Source organism: Eublepharis macularius, chromosome 12 (genome assembly GCF_028583425.1).
Source record: "Eublepharis macularius isolate TG4126 chromosome 12, MPM_Emac_v1.0, whole genome shotgun sequence".
NCBI lineage: Eukaryota > Metazoa > Chordata > Lepidosauria > Squamata > Eublepharidae > Eublepharis > Eublepharis macularius.
The window spans coordinates 63,977,030-63,994,189 of record NC_072801.1 but is presented as its reverse complement, the minus strand read 5'-3'; the positions used below and the strand labels follow the sequence as shown (position 1 = coordinate 63,994,189).

At 46.4% G+C, this 17,160-nt stretch overlaps 1 protein-coding gene across 1 annotated transcript; it reads right to left on the bottom strand.

Moving 5' to 3' along the window:
• Nucleotides 1-302: 302 nt before the first annotated feature.
• On the bottom strand, nt 303-16,853 carry MMP25 (matrix metallopeptidase 25). The gene is made up of 10 exons (XM_054994782.1): nt 16,736-16,853; nt 10,572-10,704; nt 9,663-9,807; nt 8,813-9,108; nt 8,544-8,717; nt 7,427-7,529; nt 6,431-6,513; nt 3,782-3,934; nt 2,666-2,926; nt 303-1,362 (listed from the first exon to the last, which is right to left on the bottom strand). Exons 1-10 carry the CDS (start codon nt 16,832-16,834, stop codon nt 1,115-1,117), a joined length of 1,695 nt encoding a protein of 564 aa, XP_054850757.1. The 5' UTR covers nt 16,835-16,853; the 3' UTR covers nt 303-1,114.
• Nucleotides 16,854-17,160: the final 307 nt, after the last annotated feature.

The window sequence follows — 17,160 nt, the reverse complement described above, 5'->3', positions numbered from 1 at the left end:
CCCGACCAACATAGCATCTTCCAACATGTGAAGAATGCATGTCAAAAGTATTGTGTAGAGACACTCTTGTGAGTCTACCCCTCCGGTGTGGGAGAGGCCATGGCTTAATGCTAGAGGAGCTGCTTTGCAAGTAGATGTCCTGACTTCAGGCCCTGGCAGCTCCAGTGAAAGAGTAGCAAGGGTTAGAAAACAGCTGTCAATCAGAAAATGGGCAATGCAGAGCTTAAATAGACTCGTAGTCTGAGTCTGAATAAAGCAGCATCATATGAAACTATTAAAAAATAGTGAAGTCGAACAAGAGAGTTTCCATTTGGCTTTTATTACGAAAGAAACTTCTGAGAGCAGTGGTGTGCCACCTGCTCCTGGCGATGAATCACCTGAATTAGCTGATCCATCAAGCTTCTTGTCTGCTCCTAGAACTACCGCTCGGAAAGGGAGCTGCAGCTCCAGCCAGGATTCTTTGAGCACTGATTTGTGTTCACCTAATATAGAAACACTGGCTGGCCTCAAAATGAATTCACGTAATTTCCACTGCAGAGCGAGAGCAAGAGCCACCAGGAAGCAGGGCTTTCTTGGGCAGAGTCCGTTGGGGACGGAATAACTTCCCTCTCCCTGAAATCCTCATGGGGAGGAGCAGCAAATAAATCAGTTGGTGATGCTAACAGGATAAAATGACCTCTGGGTTTCATCTTGTCTTGAAATGACAGCAGAGCGAGTGAAGAGTAAGTGGGTAAGAGAGCTGAAACTGGATGGGCTAGTCGGGCTGAGCAGGCTTTGGAGGGAGCCGGAACTCAGCCTTGTGGTGTAGGAAGTAATTAGAAAAAACATTGCCTCTGAGCAGCTGCAGAGTACCTTTTGTTCACCATTGAGAAATCACAGGCCAGCTTTGCCCACCAGGGAGGCTGATGCCCCAGCACCTTTCCCTTTAGGAAACTAAGCATGGAGCCAAGGGAGGAAATGTCCAAAAGGATCCTAGTAGATCAAGGATGGGATTCATGGGAACACCACAAAAGGTGGGCGTGGATGATCGCAGGAGTTTCCCCCCCCCCCACTCCCACAGTTCAATCTCCTCCTTGAGTGTGTAAAGTGCATTGTTTTTGTGGCTGGTGACTCGTCAGCACAGGACCCATATCAAAGCCAGGATCCAAGCTGAGAGAGGTGCTAGTTGCACTGCAGACCCGTGGCAGATGCACATTCCTTTGTCTCCACCTGTTCCATGCCTGGGAGCTGGTGGGGAGGAAGTAGAGGGCCCCTGGCAATACATCCAGTCTCGGGAGGTAGAACGGGGGTAGCCAGCGTCTGACTGCACGTTGCCTCCGGAAAACTCCCAGTATTGGGTCCCCTTGAAGAAATATGTGTTACCTGTAAAGAAGGACAAAGAGGACTTGGGTTGGGATAGACGTTGCAAAGATGGAGAGAGAACATCAAATTGCCTGTGGCCAGGGGGCGGGAATCACAAGCGCCAGCAAGAGTCGAGGCCTCATTGTACCACTGGGGAGGCCTCTATCAGTCTCTCTACACAAGACATCTGAGACGTGAAGATCACGTGTCGGGAGATGCAATGTTAGCTGGGAAAAGTAATTTTAAAAGACAGAACCAGTGGCAGGGCAAAGGCTTTGCTATACACTAGAGCTGTGTGAAGGGGCTGTGAAATGCCATTATAACCTCTCCAGGTCCAAGCCCGGCTCTGGAAGGCAGCCCATTTCCATTCCTCGCTGCACTCTGGTTGCAATCCTGCACAGTTTTAGACTGGAGAGGTGAAATTGACAAAGCCTTCTGGGTGGAGAAGATGAAATTGACAAATGCTCTGAGACATGCTATATTTTTAAACTACGCTTTCTGGCTAACATTGAGTCTCTCTACACTTGACGAACGCACACCGAGGCATTTCGTGTAGAGAGAGACTTTGGCTGCTTCCACACAGCTTACCTTTTGTCGGGATACAGCATCTTCATGTGCAAAATCGTGCCAGGAAGACGCTGTTATCACGCAATATCGCGTGAGAACACGCTGCATCCTGGCAGAAGGTAAGCCGTGTGGAAACGGCCCATGTCTCATTTTCTTCTGTTCAACCATTTTGCAAACGACCAGTGGCAGGGAAACTGGGACTGTCCCTGTTTAAAACAAACATGTTTCCCCCTACAAAGATCTTTGCAGCAGTTCTCCCTAAGTTGACATCTTGTGTGTGTCTGCTCATTAGTTGCCAAACCCTCCTCCCTCTGCAAATGTCGTTTCAGTTGTAGGTGCCAGACTTTTTGCTTGGGTTGGTCTTTAAGCTGAATGTCAAGCTTGCAGTCAGTTTCCTAGTTACCTGCAGCAAGTCAGAATTAACTACAGATGAATTTTTTGAGAAGAGTTTTTAAAAATTATTTCAGCAGCTGTTAGGCAGGCTAGTAAAAGAATTTTGTGGCCTACTATATTTTGTGAACTCATTTGAAAAGCAGAGCACCAAATGTATTGTCAGATTAGTATTTGCAACGGGAAGGGATAGAGGTCTTTGGATTTAAATAAGAAATCTGCATCAAATTCTGAGTTTGTCAGTGGATGCCAAGAAATGTGGTCTATGTGCTTATTTGATAACTACCTTGCAGAACTACATGCCACAAAAAGTCAAGAAAACTTGTTCCAGACTTTCAGTAGGGAGTAAGTTTCTTCCAAAACGTACCGTCATTCCAGCGAGTGACATCATCCAGATCTGAGGGTACCCCTTCCCAAAGACTGACAGACTTAGGGTACCCTGATTCCACGGTTCCCAACTGATCATCATAGCGCCAATACTGGTTCTTTTCTAAAAAGTATGTCTTGCCATTGTGAGGCCAGACAAATGCTGCACCCACAACAGTGTTGGCAGGAAGGCCAAGATCTGATACGGGACGGGGGTAGCCTGGATTGACCCGAGTCTCATAGAAAACCCAGTAGTATGATCCTGCAAGGTGGGAAAAGGAAGAATGCTGAACAGAGAGGAGAGAGCCGAGAGAAATCCTAGCAGGTTTGTATAAATGACAGCAATTGAGTACTTGACTCATTCTGAAAAACAATTTCAACCTTCCCATTTCGCTGTATTACAGATTTTTCCTAACCAAGGATTGTTTTTATAAATTGCCTTCTGTATCTGGAGGCATCTGAGTGTGCAAGTTTTAAAAACTGATCTTCAAATAAAAGGCAAAACATTAAAAACCCTCCTAACCACCTCCCCCAAACAACTAAACAACTAGACATGTTAGCTATCAAGGACATACACAGCGAATGTCTTCATGCTTCTAGTGTGTGCGTGTGTGTTATGTGCCATGCAACCCTATGAATGAAAGATCTTCAAAATATCCTATCATTAACAGGCTTGCTCAGATCCTGCAAACTGGAGGACGTGGCTTCTCTTATTGAGTCAAGCCATCTCGTTTTAGGTCTTCCTCTTTTCCTACTGCCTTCCACTTTTCCTAGCCTGATTGACTTTTCCATCATGTTTCTAATATTCAATTCCATTTGTTATATTTAAATTAAATGAGAGATCTCGTGAAAAAATTAGTTGCTCTGGGGAGCATGGGCATGCAGTTCGTTGCACTATGTTGCAACTACCGTCCCATTGCAGGTAGGTTTAAAGGTTTAAGAGTGCCTGGGTGCTCAGGATTGCAAAAGAAGCCCAGAAACATGGCTTCTCTACAACCTTCTCTCTGGAACCATGACATTTCATTTCCTTCGCGTCCTTCTTCTTTAACATGAGGATGTCCTGTCTTTCCAAAGAAGCCTCAAATCTCGCCATTCACAACCACGCGGCTGCACTCACCTGTAAAGAATACAATCTGACTGTCATTGATGCGTTCATACACAGCGTCGATGGCCTTGAAGTCGTGGGGGAGACCATTCCAGAACCTGAGTGTCTGCGCAGGCTCCAAAGAAACCAGGTTACGACTTGGCTGCATCCTCCAGAAATGTTTTTCTTTGAAAAGTTAGGTGGTGCCATTAATTAGGTCAGAAACCAAACATCTGCCCCACCCCTTCTAAACCCACAACTTCAAGCCTTTCGAAACAAACAAAATTTTAACAGAAAAAACACCACACCAAAGATGATCACAGATTCACAGAAGCACAGAGTTGGAAGGGGCCATACAGACCTTCTAGTCCAACCCAATGCAGGATGAGCCTAAAGAATCTCTGGCAAACATTCATCCAACCTCTTCTTGAAAACTGCCAGTGAAAGGGAACTCACTACCTCCCTAGGCAGTTGATTCCACCTTTGAACTACTCTGACTGTGAAAAAGTTTTCCCTAATATCCAGCCGGTGCCTTTCTGCCGGCTGGATATTAGGAAAAACTTTTTAACAGTCAACAATCACTGATCAGAGAGTTGTTACATTGCACAACAGCATGTTACTCTGTATACATATTATAATAGAACTGGGGCTAAAGAAGGAATCCTCCTGCTCCCTGCGTTATTTATTTATTTGCTTCATTTAGGTAAAGGTAAAGGTGCAAGCACTGAGTTATTACTGACCCATGGGAGGACGTTGCATCATGACGTTTTCTTGGCAAACTTTTTGTTACGGGGTGGTTTGCCATTGCCTTTCTCAGTCATCTACACTTTTACCTCCAGGAAACTGGGTACTCATTTTACCAACCTCGGAAGGATGGAATGCTGAGTCAACCTTGAGGCGGCTACCTGAACCCGGCTTCCGGGGTTTTTTGCTCCATTTATACTCCACTTTTCTCTGCCACAGGGACCCAAAGTGGATTACATCAGTTTTGTGTAGTGGTTAAGAGTGGTAGGACCAGGGCTTTTTTTCAGCTAGAATGCGGTGGAACGGAGTTCCAGAACCTCTTGAAAATGGTCACATGGCTGGTGGCCCCACCCGGGGAGTTTAGATTGCAATCTAAACTCCCCTCTGTCTGGAGATCAGGGGGCGGGGCCACCAGCCATTTGACCATTTTCTCTGAAGGCAACCCACTGAGTTCCACCACCTTTTTTCCCAGAAAAAAAGCCCTGGGTGGGACTCTAACCCAGAGAACTGGGTTTGATTCCCCACTCCTCTGCTTGAAGCCAGCTGGGTGACCTTGGGACCGTCACAGTTCTCTCAGAGCTCTCTCAGCCCCACCCACCTCACAGGGTGATTGTTGTTGTCAGATACGCATGCCAACATATCTGCCATGAGGGTGTTTTGCATTTGATGCTGATCCTCTGAGAGTACGCTAAGTGTATTTTGTATTTTGTACTAACGATATATGAGTCTGTGTCATGCCTTGCCCAGCTAGACTTGTAGCTGTTCCTCTTATCTCGCAGGTGGCTGCTCTCACTTCTTGAGCAGACAGTGGAGTGGCCTTGGATACCTGGCGAAGCCTGAGAGTTAGAAATGACTTCATTCTCTCTTTCTTTCCCAAGCTCCTCCCCCTCCCCCCCCCCCTTCCTGGCTCCTTCGCGCCAAAATCTGAACTGTCCCTATCCTAAAAGGCGGGAACTTTCCCTATAACTAACCTGACCTTTCATACCCACGTCACTTCTGCCAATACTGTAGTCAAGTGTGTACTGAACTGATAGATCCTGAATAAAGCAACTTTAACTCAGGCATTGGAGTGTTTGATGTGAAGTACTATTTGGGTCTAACTGCCAGAACCTGACAGTTGTGAGGATAATAACAACACACTTTGTAAACTGTTCTGAATGGGCGCTAAGTTGTTCTGGAGGGCAGTATATAAATCAAATGTTGTTGTTGTTCTCCTCTTCTCCACTTTATCCTCACACCAACATTGTGAGATAGGTTAGGTGGAGTGTGTGTGACTGGTCCAACGTTACCCAGCAAGCTTCCACGGCAGAGCAGGGAACTAAAGGAACGTGGGTCTCCCAGACCCTAGTTTTCCACTGCTCCACACTGGCTCTCTGTCACTGTACCACATTGCAGAAATACTGTTGTGCTGGACAAATCCTCTACAGGCAAGAATGACAATTGCACTGGGAGTTCAGCAAGACCAAGAAATACACACCCACCCCAACTCCAAACAATCTTGGTAAACTGATTTTATGTTAATAAAAAACGTGTGCCACCCTGTTGAGAGGCTGTAGCCTGATGGCAGAGCACCTGCTTTGCACACAGAAGGTTACAGTTTCAGTGTCCGGCATCTCCTGTTAAAAAGATTTCAGGCAGCCAAAACCTTTCTCAGCCTGAGACGCAAGAGAGCCACTGCCAAAGTAGATGACACCGAGACACATAAAGCCGTGATCTGATTCTATATAAGGTAGCTATACGCACAGCTGTGGGACCAGTAAAAAAATGTGAACGATGGTCCAAACTGGAGCCAGGACTTCATTAAAGGGAAGGAATAGGTAATGGGATCTCCACTTGCCACCAATACAAGGCTGGTAAGCTCAATCGGACAGCAAGCTGTGAAACTCTGAATCTTTCCCCCTGCCATGCTTCCTATTCTGGAAAAAGCATTCCTCTTACGCTTGAAGAAGAACATTTCCCCACGGATGTTGGCGATAGCATCAAAATGGGCCTTGCAACGGTTCGGTGATGGTGGGCGTGTGCTGGAAGAAAGAGAGAAGAACATTTGAGGGCTCATTTCAGTTAACTAGGAAAGCTGTGAAACTCCCTCTGGCTCCTCTAGCAGGGCCGGCAGGAGCTCTTCAGAATGTCTGGAAGAGATCTTCTGTAGTCCTCTTAGTATATGAGCTCCTTCTTAATGGTTGATGGGATAAGTCTGCAGACTTTTTGGATGTGGTGACTTTAAACTGGTTTGAGTAATTCAGCTCTCCTTAAGGATCCACCGCTCTAGCCACTGGCCTGCATTGGCCGGGACTGAATAGACTTCATAACTTTTCTATATCACTCGCTGATAGTCATCAAAGCCTGTCTACTCACTTTCTATGTCTCCATCCTATCACTTGATTGGCTGGTGCTGCTCATCTTCTATTGGTTGCATCGGGATACATAAAAGGGCTATATAGGGTGTTCAAACTACCAGAAGGAAGTTTTGCTGTGTATTCCTGTTCTATACTTTCTGTCTGCTGCAGCCTGCTGTGCCTCTACATAACTCATCTGTGTGTAAAGCTTCCACATTCCTGTTGTAGACTGATTTGGCTGCAGTGATTGATAAGGCCCGAAACCATGTCAAGTTTAAGAGGCCCTACCAATTTTTTTAGTGATTTTTAGGGTCTTTTTAATTTATTTACTGGCTCCTAATAATCTGAGGCCCTAAACTGCAGTTTATTTAACTTGTGCATAAATCCAGCTCTGTTTAGCAGGATGCTTTGATCCTGGATCCGGATTCTCACCAGCTCCCTACTAATGGATTGATTTTGCTTTCCCACTTTGCAAAGGTCTGGTCTGGATTTTGCTCCAATTTTGGCTTAGCACGTAGCATTATGACATCTCCAATAAGCATCAAGGGAGGGAAAAGTTAGGAAGGTTATCATCTAGTACAGGGGAGGCCATACTCACTTTTGTGTAGGCTGGTATGGTGGTAGGTCAGGAATGGGGGGCACTGTAGGAACTGGTAATGCTGGGATGTCTCCGTCTGGACGGGAACCAGGGTGGCGCTTACCTAGAGGGAGGGAGCATGTCAAGAGAGAAAAATAGGGTTGCCAGCCCCCAGGTAGTGGCTGGAGATCTCCCGGAATTACAACTGGTCTCCAGGCCACAGAGATCAGTTCAGCTGGAGAAAATGGCTGCTTTGGGAGTAGACTCTATGGAATTATGCCATGCCAAGGTCCTTTCCCTCCCCAAACCTCACTTTCTCCAGGTTTCTCCAGGTTTCACCCCCCAGATCTCCAGGAATTTCCCAACTTGGAGCTGGCAACCCTAGAGAAAAAGCAGCCCACTCATACCAAAGCACAAAGAAAGACTGAAAGAATGGGGGAATTAAGACTGAAAGAGACTCTTTTGCAGAGCAAGGTAGTTTTTGTTTCCAGTTTTGTGACAGGAAGCAATACTAAGGACAAAAATAATAAACAAAAGAAATAATAAAAAAGAAAAGTAGACAGCAGATGGAAAAAAAGAGGGGGACCCTGAAGGAGATGACACGGTGCTCAGACATACATGCACTTCACAATTTACTGCTGGGGTTTAGGTGGGGCCTGGAGATCTCCTGGAATTACAACTGATCTCCAAATGATCCGTTCCTCTGGAGAAAAAGCTGCTCTGGGGCCAGGGGTGGACTCTATGGCATTGTACCCCACTGAGGGCCCTCCCCAAACCCCTCCCTCCCTAGAGTCCACCCTCAAATCTCCAGAAATTTCCCAATTCAGAATTGGCAACCCTAGGTTTAGAGCAGCCAGTGAGTTGATGGGCCAATTCCCCTCAGCTTTGAATGGCATCAAGAGCTGCCTTTTTCGTTGTGGCTGTTAAGTAATTTTATATTGAGCTAACAGCATTTTACTGTATTGTGGATGGTTCCCTGCTTGCCAACTGGATGGCATTGCTTTATTTGATTAAATTAAAGAAGGAAAGGGGGACAAGGCTGTGACTGAAGGAAGGAGGTAAAAAGATTAAGAGACAAATAAGGAAAGGGGACAGCTACCAAAGGGCCTACTTTCCTGTGAGCAGGTAAACATCTCACCATAAATTTGTTCAATCCCCATGGCGTCATCTAGAGGGAGCCGATACAGGTGGGGTAGTCCAACGGGGCCTTGGTAATAGGGGATCATGATGGATTCCTTGGCTGAAGAGTGAGCCAGCCCCAAGGCATGACCAAACTCATGTACTGCTACCGCAAAGAGGTCTGTGCCACTACCTAATGGCAGGAGAGAGAGAATTTCACCTGTGATAGCTTCCCCGCCAAACCGCGCTGTGTGTTCCCTGAGAAAAGGGCCATAAGTCTGAGCAAACCTGGTGCTGTATTCTCTGGGTCATAAATCCATGTCTCTTCATCATCAAAATGGGTATCACCAGAAATGGGGTGTTCGCCAGGGAAAAAAGCATGGGCCAGGGTGCCTCCAGGTCCATCAAAGGGGTATCCGTCTTCATGGTAAGAGCGGCTGAAGTCCACCAGAATGTCGGCTTGTTCTGAGTGCACCTCACGAAAGGTCAAGGCTGAAGTGTTGCTCCAGGCCCGGAAGGCATAGAAAAGAAGGTTCCGGATGTGATCGTGCGACAACTTGGAGGAGCGAGGGAAGTAACGAATACTGCAGTGGGAAAACAAAAGGCGGGAACAGGGGAAATGAAGGAAATTAGTGACAGGATTGTAGAGACAAAGTTTTGACCGAGTGAGGAAATATATGGGACCGATAAGAATAGAAATGTGCTAGAATGGGAACAGTCAGTTATAGTGAGGACAGATAGGAATTAGAGTAAAATAGAAAATAATGTGAGGATGAGCTAACTAAGAATCTCTCTACACAAAACATCTTACATGGGAATGTTCAAGTGAAAGATCTTACACTTGTTCTCCCATTGTGGATAACAAGAGTACACTTGAATATAAGACCACACAGAAGGTAAGTCACTCGAGCATTCCCATGTAAGATGTCTTGTGTAGAGAGACTCTCAGTGAAATAAGGTGCATATAAACCGCAGGAGAACAGAATAACAGGAAATTAAATGTAAGAAGAGAAAAACTGGCATGAGGAAAGTTGCATAGATTGGGCAATATTACTGAGAAATGAGACAGGCCGCTTCTTTACCACCTGAACCTTACTCACTGGATGGGAGGTGAAGGTGGTGGATGGGGCTTACTTACTGCCACGTCAAGTCCTTCTTCTTCCAGACAGTGTCACTGAGAGCATAACGTCTCCTCCTGCGCCGGCGACGCATCAACTCAGAAGTACCAATAATGTCCGGAAGGGAGCAACGAGGCCGGTTCATCATCTGCAGCGTCTGTCTGTCTGCAAAGGAGATAGTATCTGGGCAGCTGAGCTTCCAGACTATTTACTACTTTGTCCTTTTTCCAGACCTGGGCAGACAAACCACTGTTTCATGTGCAAGGTTAGGGACTTTTCAAGATACGTTTCCAATAAAGAAAGGGGGAGGGGCTAAAACTTTGACTGGAACTCATGTCGCTTGACCCAGCAACTTTCTTAACTCCTGGGCCGATTCCAGACGGCCCTCCCCATGCCGAAACGTTGCGCGTCGTTGCGCGGAAAACGCGAAATATCACGTTTTCTCACGCGAGTTTTGCGCGACATCATGTGATCGGCCCTTGTCTCTAGATGTGTGCAGGCTGGCTTGGTTTCTTAGATCTATTTCACAGGTTTCCATTTTTGTGGCTGGAGTCATCATGACTGCCTCCGAAGCGGATATGGCATATGCAGAAGTAGATCAGGAGGGATGGGCTTAGGACAGAGTCCCACCGAATCTACTTGATGGCCAATCCAAAGAAAAGAAAAACACACAGCACACTGAGAGAGAGGGACCAAGAACTTAACTCTGTTCTTAAGGCCAACAATTTGAAACACTGAAAAGAGGAGCCACTTTCTTCATTTTTACTTCTTTAAAAATATCCAAGGCTGAGGCCTGATGCAAGAAACCTTTCAGAAAAATGGTGACAAACCTGCCCAGTTTTAGTTTGTTACTTAACCCAAATCTCTACCCAAACACTATTTCCCTCAGAAAAAATGGATATCTAGATATCCCTTCCCAGCAAGCATACCTAGCTGTCCAGTCATAGGCAGTCCTGCAAATCTTTGCATTATTTTGATTGCATTTGCCAGTTCTTCTTGTGTCTGAAGACGGGCAGCCATGGGGTCTGGTGGAGGAAGATAGCCATAGCGGGTCAACCACTCCTGTGAGAACATAATCCAAAGTGGATGTATTAGTGATAAGACGGGCTCATGTGTGCTGTCGGGGCACCTGTACTTTCCACTGTCATAGAATAAGGAGAAGTTCAAGAGGTGCTGCTTTCCTCAGTATGGGAATGTGGATAATTTATTCTCATGATTTCTGCCTGTCATGAAACTAGTCAAGGCACAAGGAGTCTGCAAAGAAAAGATTCTTTACTTCAGTGGCAACGGGTAGAGGGGGAGAAACTTGAAGCTACCACCTCTGGTTGCCACTCCTTATTTCCCATTTTCCCTCTACTACCATTCACTCCACTGCCTCTCGTTAACTGTACCCAGGAACCAGATCAGATAATGGCGTTCTCTCCTCATTCCCCAGGACAGCAAGTTTTATGCATCTAGTAGGTTTTCCAGAACATGTGTGGCTTGCCACATTGTGGCTGTTTCCACACGTCTTACCTGACTGCGAAACATAGGGCGAAAGACCCAGAAGACAGTGTCTTCTCATGTGAAATCTCGCCAGGAAGACACTGTTATCCGGGAGTTATCCTGAGTGTAGGGTGGAGTGGTGGAGGTGAGGGCAGCTGGGACAGCAGACCCCCTCCCCAGCCATTGCCTAAGGGCACCATCTCACAATGCCTTGTAGAGTTAGCCATGTAAGACCACATGTTAACATACATTCTTTTTGTAATCGCGTCTAAACAGTTGAGAAAACATAGGTATGTGTGTTTGTAGAAGGAGGTCCTTCTAATTTATTTGTTAGACCACCCCCTCAGAATTCTCATCATGAGGGGACTGCCAGCTTCCCTTTCAGACTATTTTCTGGTGATAAGTGAAAAAGGTAAAGGTGCAAGCACCGAGTCATTACTGACCCATGGGGGGACGTTGCATCACGACGTTTTCTTGGCAGACTTTTTACGGGGTGGTCTGCCATTGCCTGCCCCAGTCATCTACACTTTATTATCAGGAAACTGGGTACTCATTTTACCGACCTCGGAAAGATGGAATGCTGAGTCAACCTTGAGAGCCTGCTACCTGAACCTGGCTTCTGCCAGGATCTAACTCAGGTCGTGAGCATAGCTTGGGCTGCAGTACTGCCGCTTACCACTCCGCGCTGCAGGGCATATCTGGTGATATGTGGAAGAAAAGGAACATGAGGGTGTAACTAAGCCAAGGGTGGGTACTTTCTGGAGGCTGCAAAAGTTAGATCTCAAAACAGGACTCTAAGGGTTGGTTCCGTGTTAGGAAAATAACAAGCAGGTCCAAAGACTCACTTCTTAGGCCTGATCCAATTGCATTGCTGAGGGATCCCACCCACCTGTGGGATTTTGCACTTGTTTAAACAAGGATACTACTTGTACAAAGCTACATGCAAGTGCAAAGTCCTACGAGGGAAGGGGACATCTTTACATCTGGGCTTAGTTAGTACTAATAGCAGGTGAAGTGGTAAAACTGGTCTTGGACTCTGGCTCCTCAAGCTGTTCAGGGTTGTGCGTGTGCATGAACGCACGGCCAAACAGTCCTTTGAATACCCCCAACCCACCCTGCACATCCAAAATTAAATGTCAGGGACAAGAGAGCTAGCCTAGATGCTATTTCATTTATTTACTTCATTTCCACCTCACTTTTCTCTCTAGTGGTGACCCAATGTGGCTTACAGTATTCTCCTCGGCTTTCCTCCATTTATCCTCACAACAACCCTGTGAGGCGGGTTATGCTGAATCTGTGCCATTGGCCCAAGGCCACCCAGTGAGCTTCCATGGCAGAGTGGGAATCTGAATGGGTCTCCTGGATCCTTGTCCAGCACACTAGTTACTACACCACACTGGCTCTCTCTCAGAAAATCTTAATGTTATATATGAAAGGACATTAAAATACATCTGAATCTGCCTGCTATACATCTACAATTCGACTCATACCTATGGGCTCTTCCAGCTGTATCCTGCAAAATTCCCCCATGTACTTGTCTCCTGAAAAGGGGCTCAATGATTAAACACCTGCTTTGTGTACAGAAAGTCCCAGGTTCAATTCCTGGCCTCTCCAGTTAAAAAAGAATTGCAGATGGTGGGAAAGATTTTTGCTTGAGTTGCTGCCTGTCAGAATTGACAGTATTGGGGCAGGTGGTCTGCCTCATTATATGGCGACTTCCTATGTCCCTGGAGGGGCTACAGTAAAGGCCACAGCAGGAGTGTTGGCTAGAAGGACGAAGCTCCCAGCAACATCCTCTCGAGGGGAGGGCTTCTTTCTGCGATATTCAGACATTCCCAATTCATCGCAGCCCCTTACCATGTTCAAAGGCTCCTTTGTTTCAGTCCTTGGAGGCAGCAGTGGAATCCGACAGCCGCCCCCTGCTTTCTCTGGACCCCCACGACCTCCCCACAACAACCCATTTTGCCTTGGTTTCCGGGATGGTCATTCTTTCTCAGTTCTAGATATATATTTATAGATATAGCTATATACACACGCCTGCACTGTTTCCAGCTGGTGGGCAGGGTGCGTGGCGCCTATCTATTTTAGAAAGGCCAAAAGATGCGAATGGAAATTATTTTCTAGAGGAAATGCAAACAAAAACGTTGTTAATGGACCACTGCTCTGAGAGATTTGCTGAGCTGAGAGAGGCTAGATCCTGAAATCGAGTAGATCCAGAGGATTCCTTTCCCCACCCCAGCACAGAAAGGTGAGCACAGGAAACCAGATACCGGGATGAAGGAGCAGTTTCCTGCCTTCACACTGAACTTTCCTGCCAGGGTTTAATCAATCATTTATAATAAAGCACTTTTGAAACACACAAAACCCATTCTGCAATATTCATTGCGCTTCGCCTCACTCACAAGAATGTTGAAAGCTGGTCGCTCTGTGTTTCTGGAGACAGGGAATTGATGTAGAAGGAGAAAAGCCAAGGGAGGAGGCCAAAGGCCATCTAGTCTGGGCTGGTGCCCAAAGGTAGGCCATTTATTCCAGTCCATTAACCCTGACCACAAACAGCAAGCAGGTACACTGCAAAGCATAGGTACTAGCAGAACAGCAGCAGATTACTTAAACAGAAGACTCACCCTTATAAGAAACACCAATAAAACCCCCAGGGACTCCGGCCTGCGTGGAGGGAGTACTGTCTTTGCCCCCAATCATGCCCCCAGTCACGTAGAGTCTCTCTACCTGAGACATCTGACATGTGAAGAACACGTTTTGGGAGATGCAATGGTAGCTGGGCAGGGTAGTTTAAAAAGACAGAGCCAGCAGCAGGAGAAAGGCTCTGCTACACACTAGAGCTGTATGAAGGGGCTGTGAAATGCCAGAAGGGAAACTTCAGCCCATTATAACCTCTCCAGGTCCAAACCGTGCTCTGGAAGGTAGCTCCAGCCCATCTCCATTTTTCGCTGCCCTCTGGTTGCAATCACACCCCATTTTAGACTGGAAAGGTGAAATTGACAGAGCCTTCTGGGAGGCCAAGATGAAATTGACAAACATTCTGAGGAGTGATCTCTACTGGCTGTCTTTTTAAACTACTCTTCCTGGCTAATATTGCATCTCCCTACACTTGACAAATATGCGCCAAGGTGTCTCGTATAGAGAGACTCAATAGACTCAGAGCACAAGCCACTCCCAACCACCTGCTGTGTTTTTCCATGAACACCCTTTTTGTCTCAAGTGTGCACCTTCTGGACATGGTTGATGCAATACAGAAAGAGGAAGGCGACCAGATCAGCTTTTAAGTTATATTCTGACTGATGCGGTTTGCTCATCTGATTTATAGGCATAGATCATCATATGAACGACCCTGTTGGATCAGACCAGTAGACCATCTGGTGCAGCGTCCTGTTTTACACCATGTTGCTTTGGAGGGCCAACAAACAGAGCATAGAGGCAGATTCATGAAGGATACGTCCATCATTGGCATGATAATGAAGACCAGTGATGGGAGGTCCCTGCAGAGAATTTGGTTGGCCTCTGTGCGGAACAGGATACTAGACTTGATGGACCACTGGTCTGATTCGGCATGGCTCTTCCTATGAGCCTGAGGCGGCCCCCCAGACTCTTCTAGCCATAACAGCTGTATGATCATTCAAAAGATGCAGCTTTCTTCCCATCTGGAGATAGAAAGGGCTTCCTCTGTTGAAGCTCTGCCTGGCACAGAACTGGAGCTCTGCCAAAAAAAGAGATGGCACCTCTAGGCTTCTGGTAGATTTGTACCAGCAAACAAAACATTGGAACTCTTGAAGGAGATCAGACCCACGAATCTGGTAAATCTCTGGCTCCTAGTGGACAAAATCTCTATAACGGGAAGCAGCAAAGCTTAAGGTGTACTTAAGGAGTCACATCCATTGATCTGAAAGCCAGTGTGGGAAGATTGCTCTACACATGCTCAGTGATGTGAGCCATGGCAGAACCCTGGAAAAAGTGGCATATACGGTTTTGGTTTCAGGAAGATCCAGAGTTCATTGTGCTGGCACTTGCTAAGCAAGGAGATGGACTATCCGTAGACCAGCAATTCCTTGCTTAAGAAAACAAGTTGGTAGCCATGTTGTTTCATAGCAAAATCCAAAAACAACATTCATGTAATATCTTTTAATAAAACCAACCCAATAATGAAACATATTGAGATGGATCCAACCAGCATTTCAGCTGGGGGAAACGGAAGGACCACCAAAAAAGGCAGTGTTGGGGGACCATGGACCTCGGGTGTTCAAAAGCTACATGGCGCAAAGGTTCCAGGGACTCAGTGAGATTGAGTGGGAAAAAACCCCCTGATTAGCTCAACCCCATTGCAAAAGCTTTCAAGTTCTTCAGAACCCTTCTGGAGAACTCTTAAGCTTACACAACGTGTGGTGTTATTTTAGTTGGCTTTATTAAGTTGTTGCATAGATTTTGGTTTTGGACAAACTTTGTGAATTACACCAAAATCCTCATGTGTTACCTATGAATGCGTGTTAGTATAGAAGGGTGTCTGCATCCATCTTCTTTTGAAGTTGGTTTGAGGAAGGGTGTCATCACCTGGCCAGTTTTGTTTAACTCTTTCAGGGATCCTGGCAGTGCGAACAAACAAACAAAAAATCTGGCCATGAGAGGAGGAACCATTGCAAAAGATTTCAGCTACAAGTCCTCCTTGCCTTTATTAATTTATTAATTTATTAATAGGATTTTTACAGGAGTAAGGATGACCAATGCTACATTACTGCAGTAGAAAAACTTGCAGAGATGCCATCTCGGTGGCTAACCGAGTTTCTTAGAGGCAGAGAGTATGCATTCACATATACACAAAGCCAAAGAATATTCCCCCATCCTGATTTGCACATTCAGATATATTTCCTTGGTCCCTAAACAAACAGATTTCTCCCAAAACTTAGGATGGTTAAAAAAGCAAATAAAAATTAGGGTTAGATCCATCAAATTATAAATGACAGGGAGTGGATCTCATCTCTCTACTTTCCTCTGGTGGGAAGGGAGACACAGAACTGGAAGATATTTGTTTCCTTGAGTATAAATCAGGGAAAATGGGATCTGATAGAAAAGTAGGGAGAACAGGCAATTTTTCTCTAGGTGATGGGGGAAGGGAGGAAACAGACACTAAAGTGATCAGTTTTTTCCCCACTGCAGGCTGTTTGTAACAGGAAACCCCAAAGAGTCAGATCAATTTCCCTCTCTGACATTCTTCCTTCTTGGGCAAGAAACAAAAGATAGTAGCAATAAACACACTACCTCAGGAGAACCCAGATGTTCTGCACCACTCTTATTCCATCCCACTAGACGTCTCTCAGTCCTTCTAGGCTGTACAAGTCTTTGCGGTGTTCAGCTTCCCTGCCCCTCTCCCCATTCCAGCCCCATGTACTCCATTTCCCTCTCACAGGCTCCTGGCTTACATACCACTCTTGAACCCTAATTCTCTCCTACAGAATTTAGCTATCCCAGCTCCTCCTTTCCCTGTTTCCTAACAGCGAGTCTTTTTCATCTTCCCAGAAAAACCAGGACTTCTGACTCCCAAATGCTTTAACCTCCCCCCCCCCCACAAGACACTTCTTCCCCTGCATCCTGAACTCACCACCCCCTTGCTGATCTCGTGGCCATTGGATGGTCCTGCTCTAGCCTGGGGGATGCTCCAGAGAAAGAGGGAAACCAGGAGCTCCAGCAGCAGCAGCATCTTGGCTGGGCTAAGGCTCAGTGATGCCTCCGGCCACAGCCTTGCCCCTATATAGCAGCTCCCCCTCCCTTCCCTTCTTCCTGTCTCACTTCTCTCTCTCTCTCTCTCTCTCTCTCTCTCTCTCTCTCTCTCTCTCTCTCTCTCTCTCTCTCCAGCTGGGTAAATCCATGCACAGAAGTTTCAGGCTCCCCTGAGGGGAAAGGGATCTTGCAGGGTCAAAAGAGAGAAGATGAGCACCGTGACCTCTCGTAATGGGGGAGCCAGGGCTAGCGGAGATGGAGGCGAAGCTGTTGGCAAGCAAGTCTACTAGGTTCGGACTAAAACCC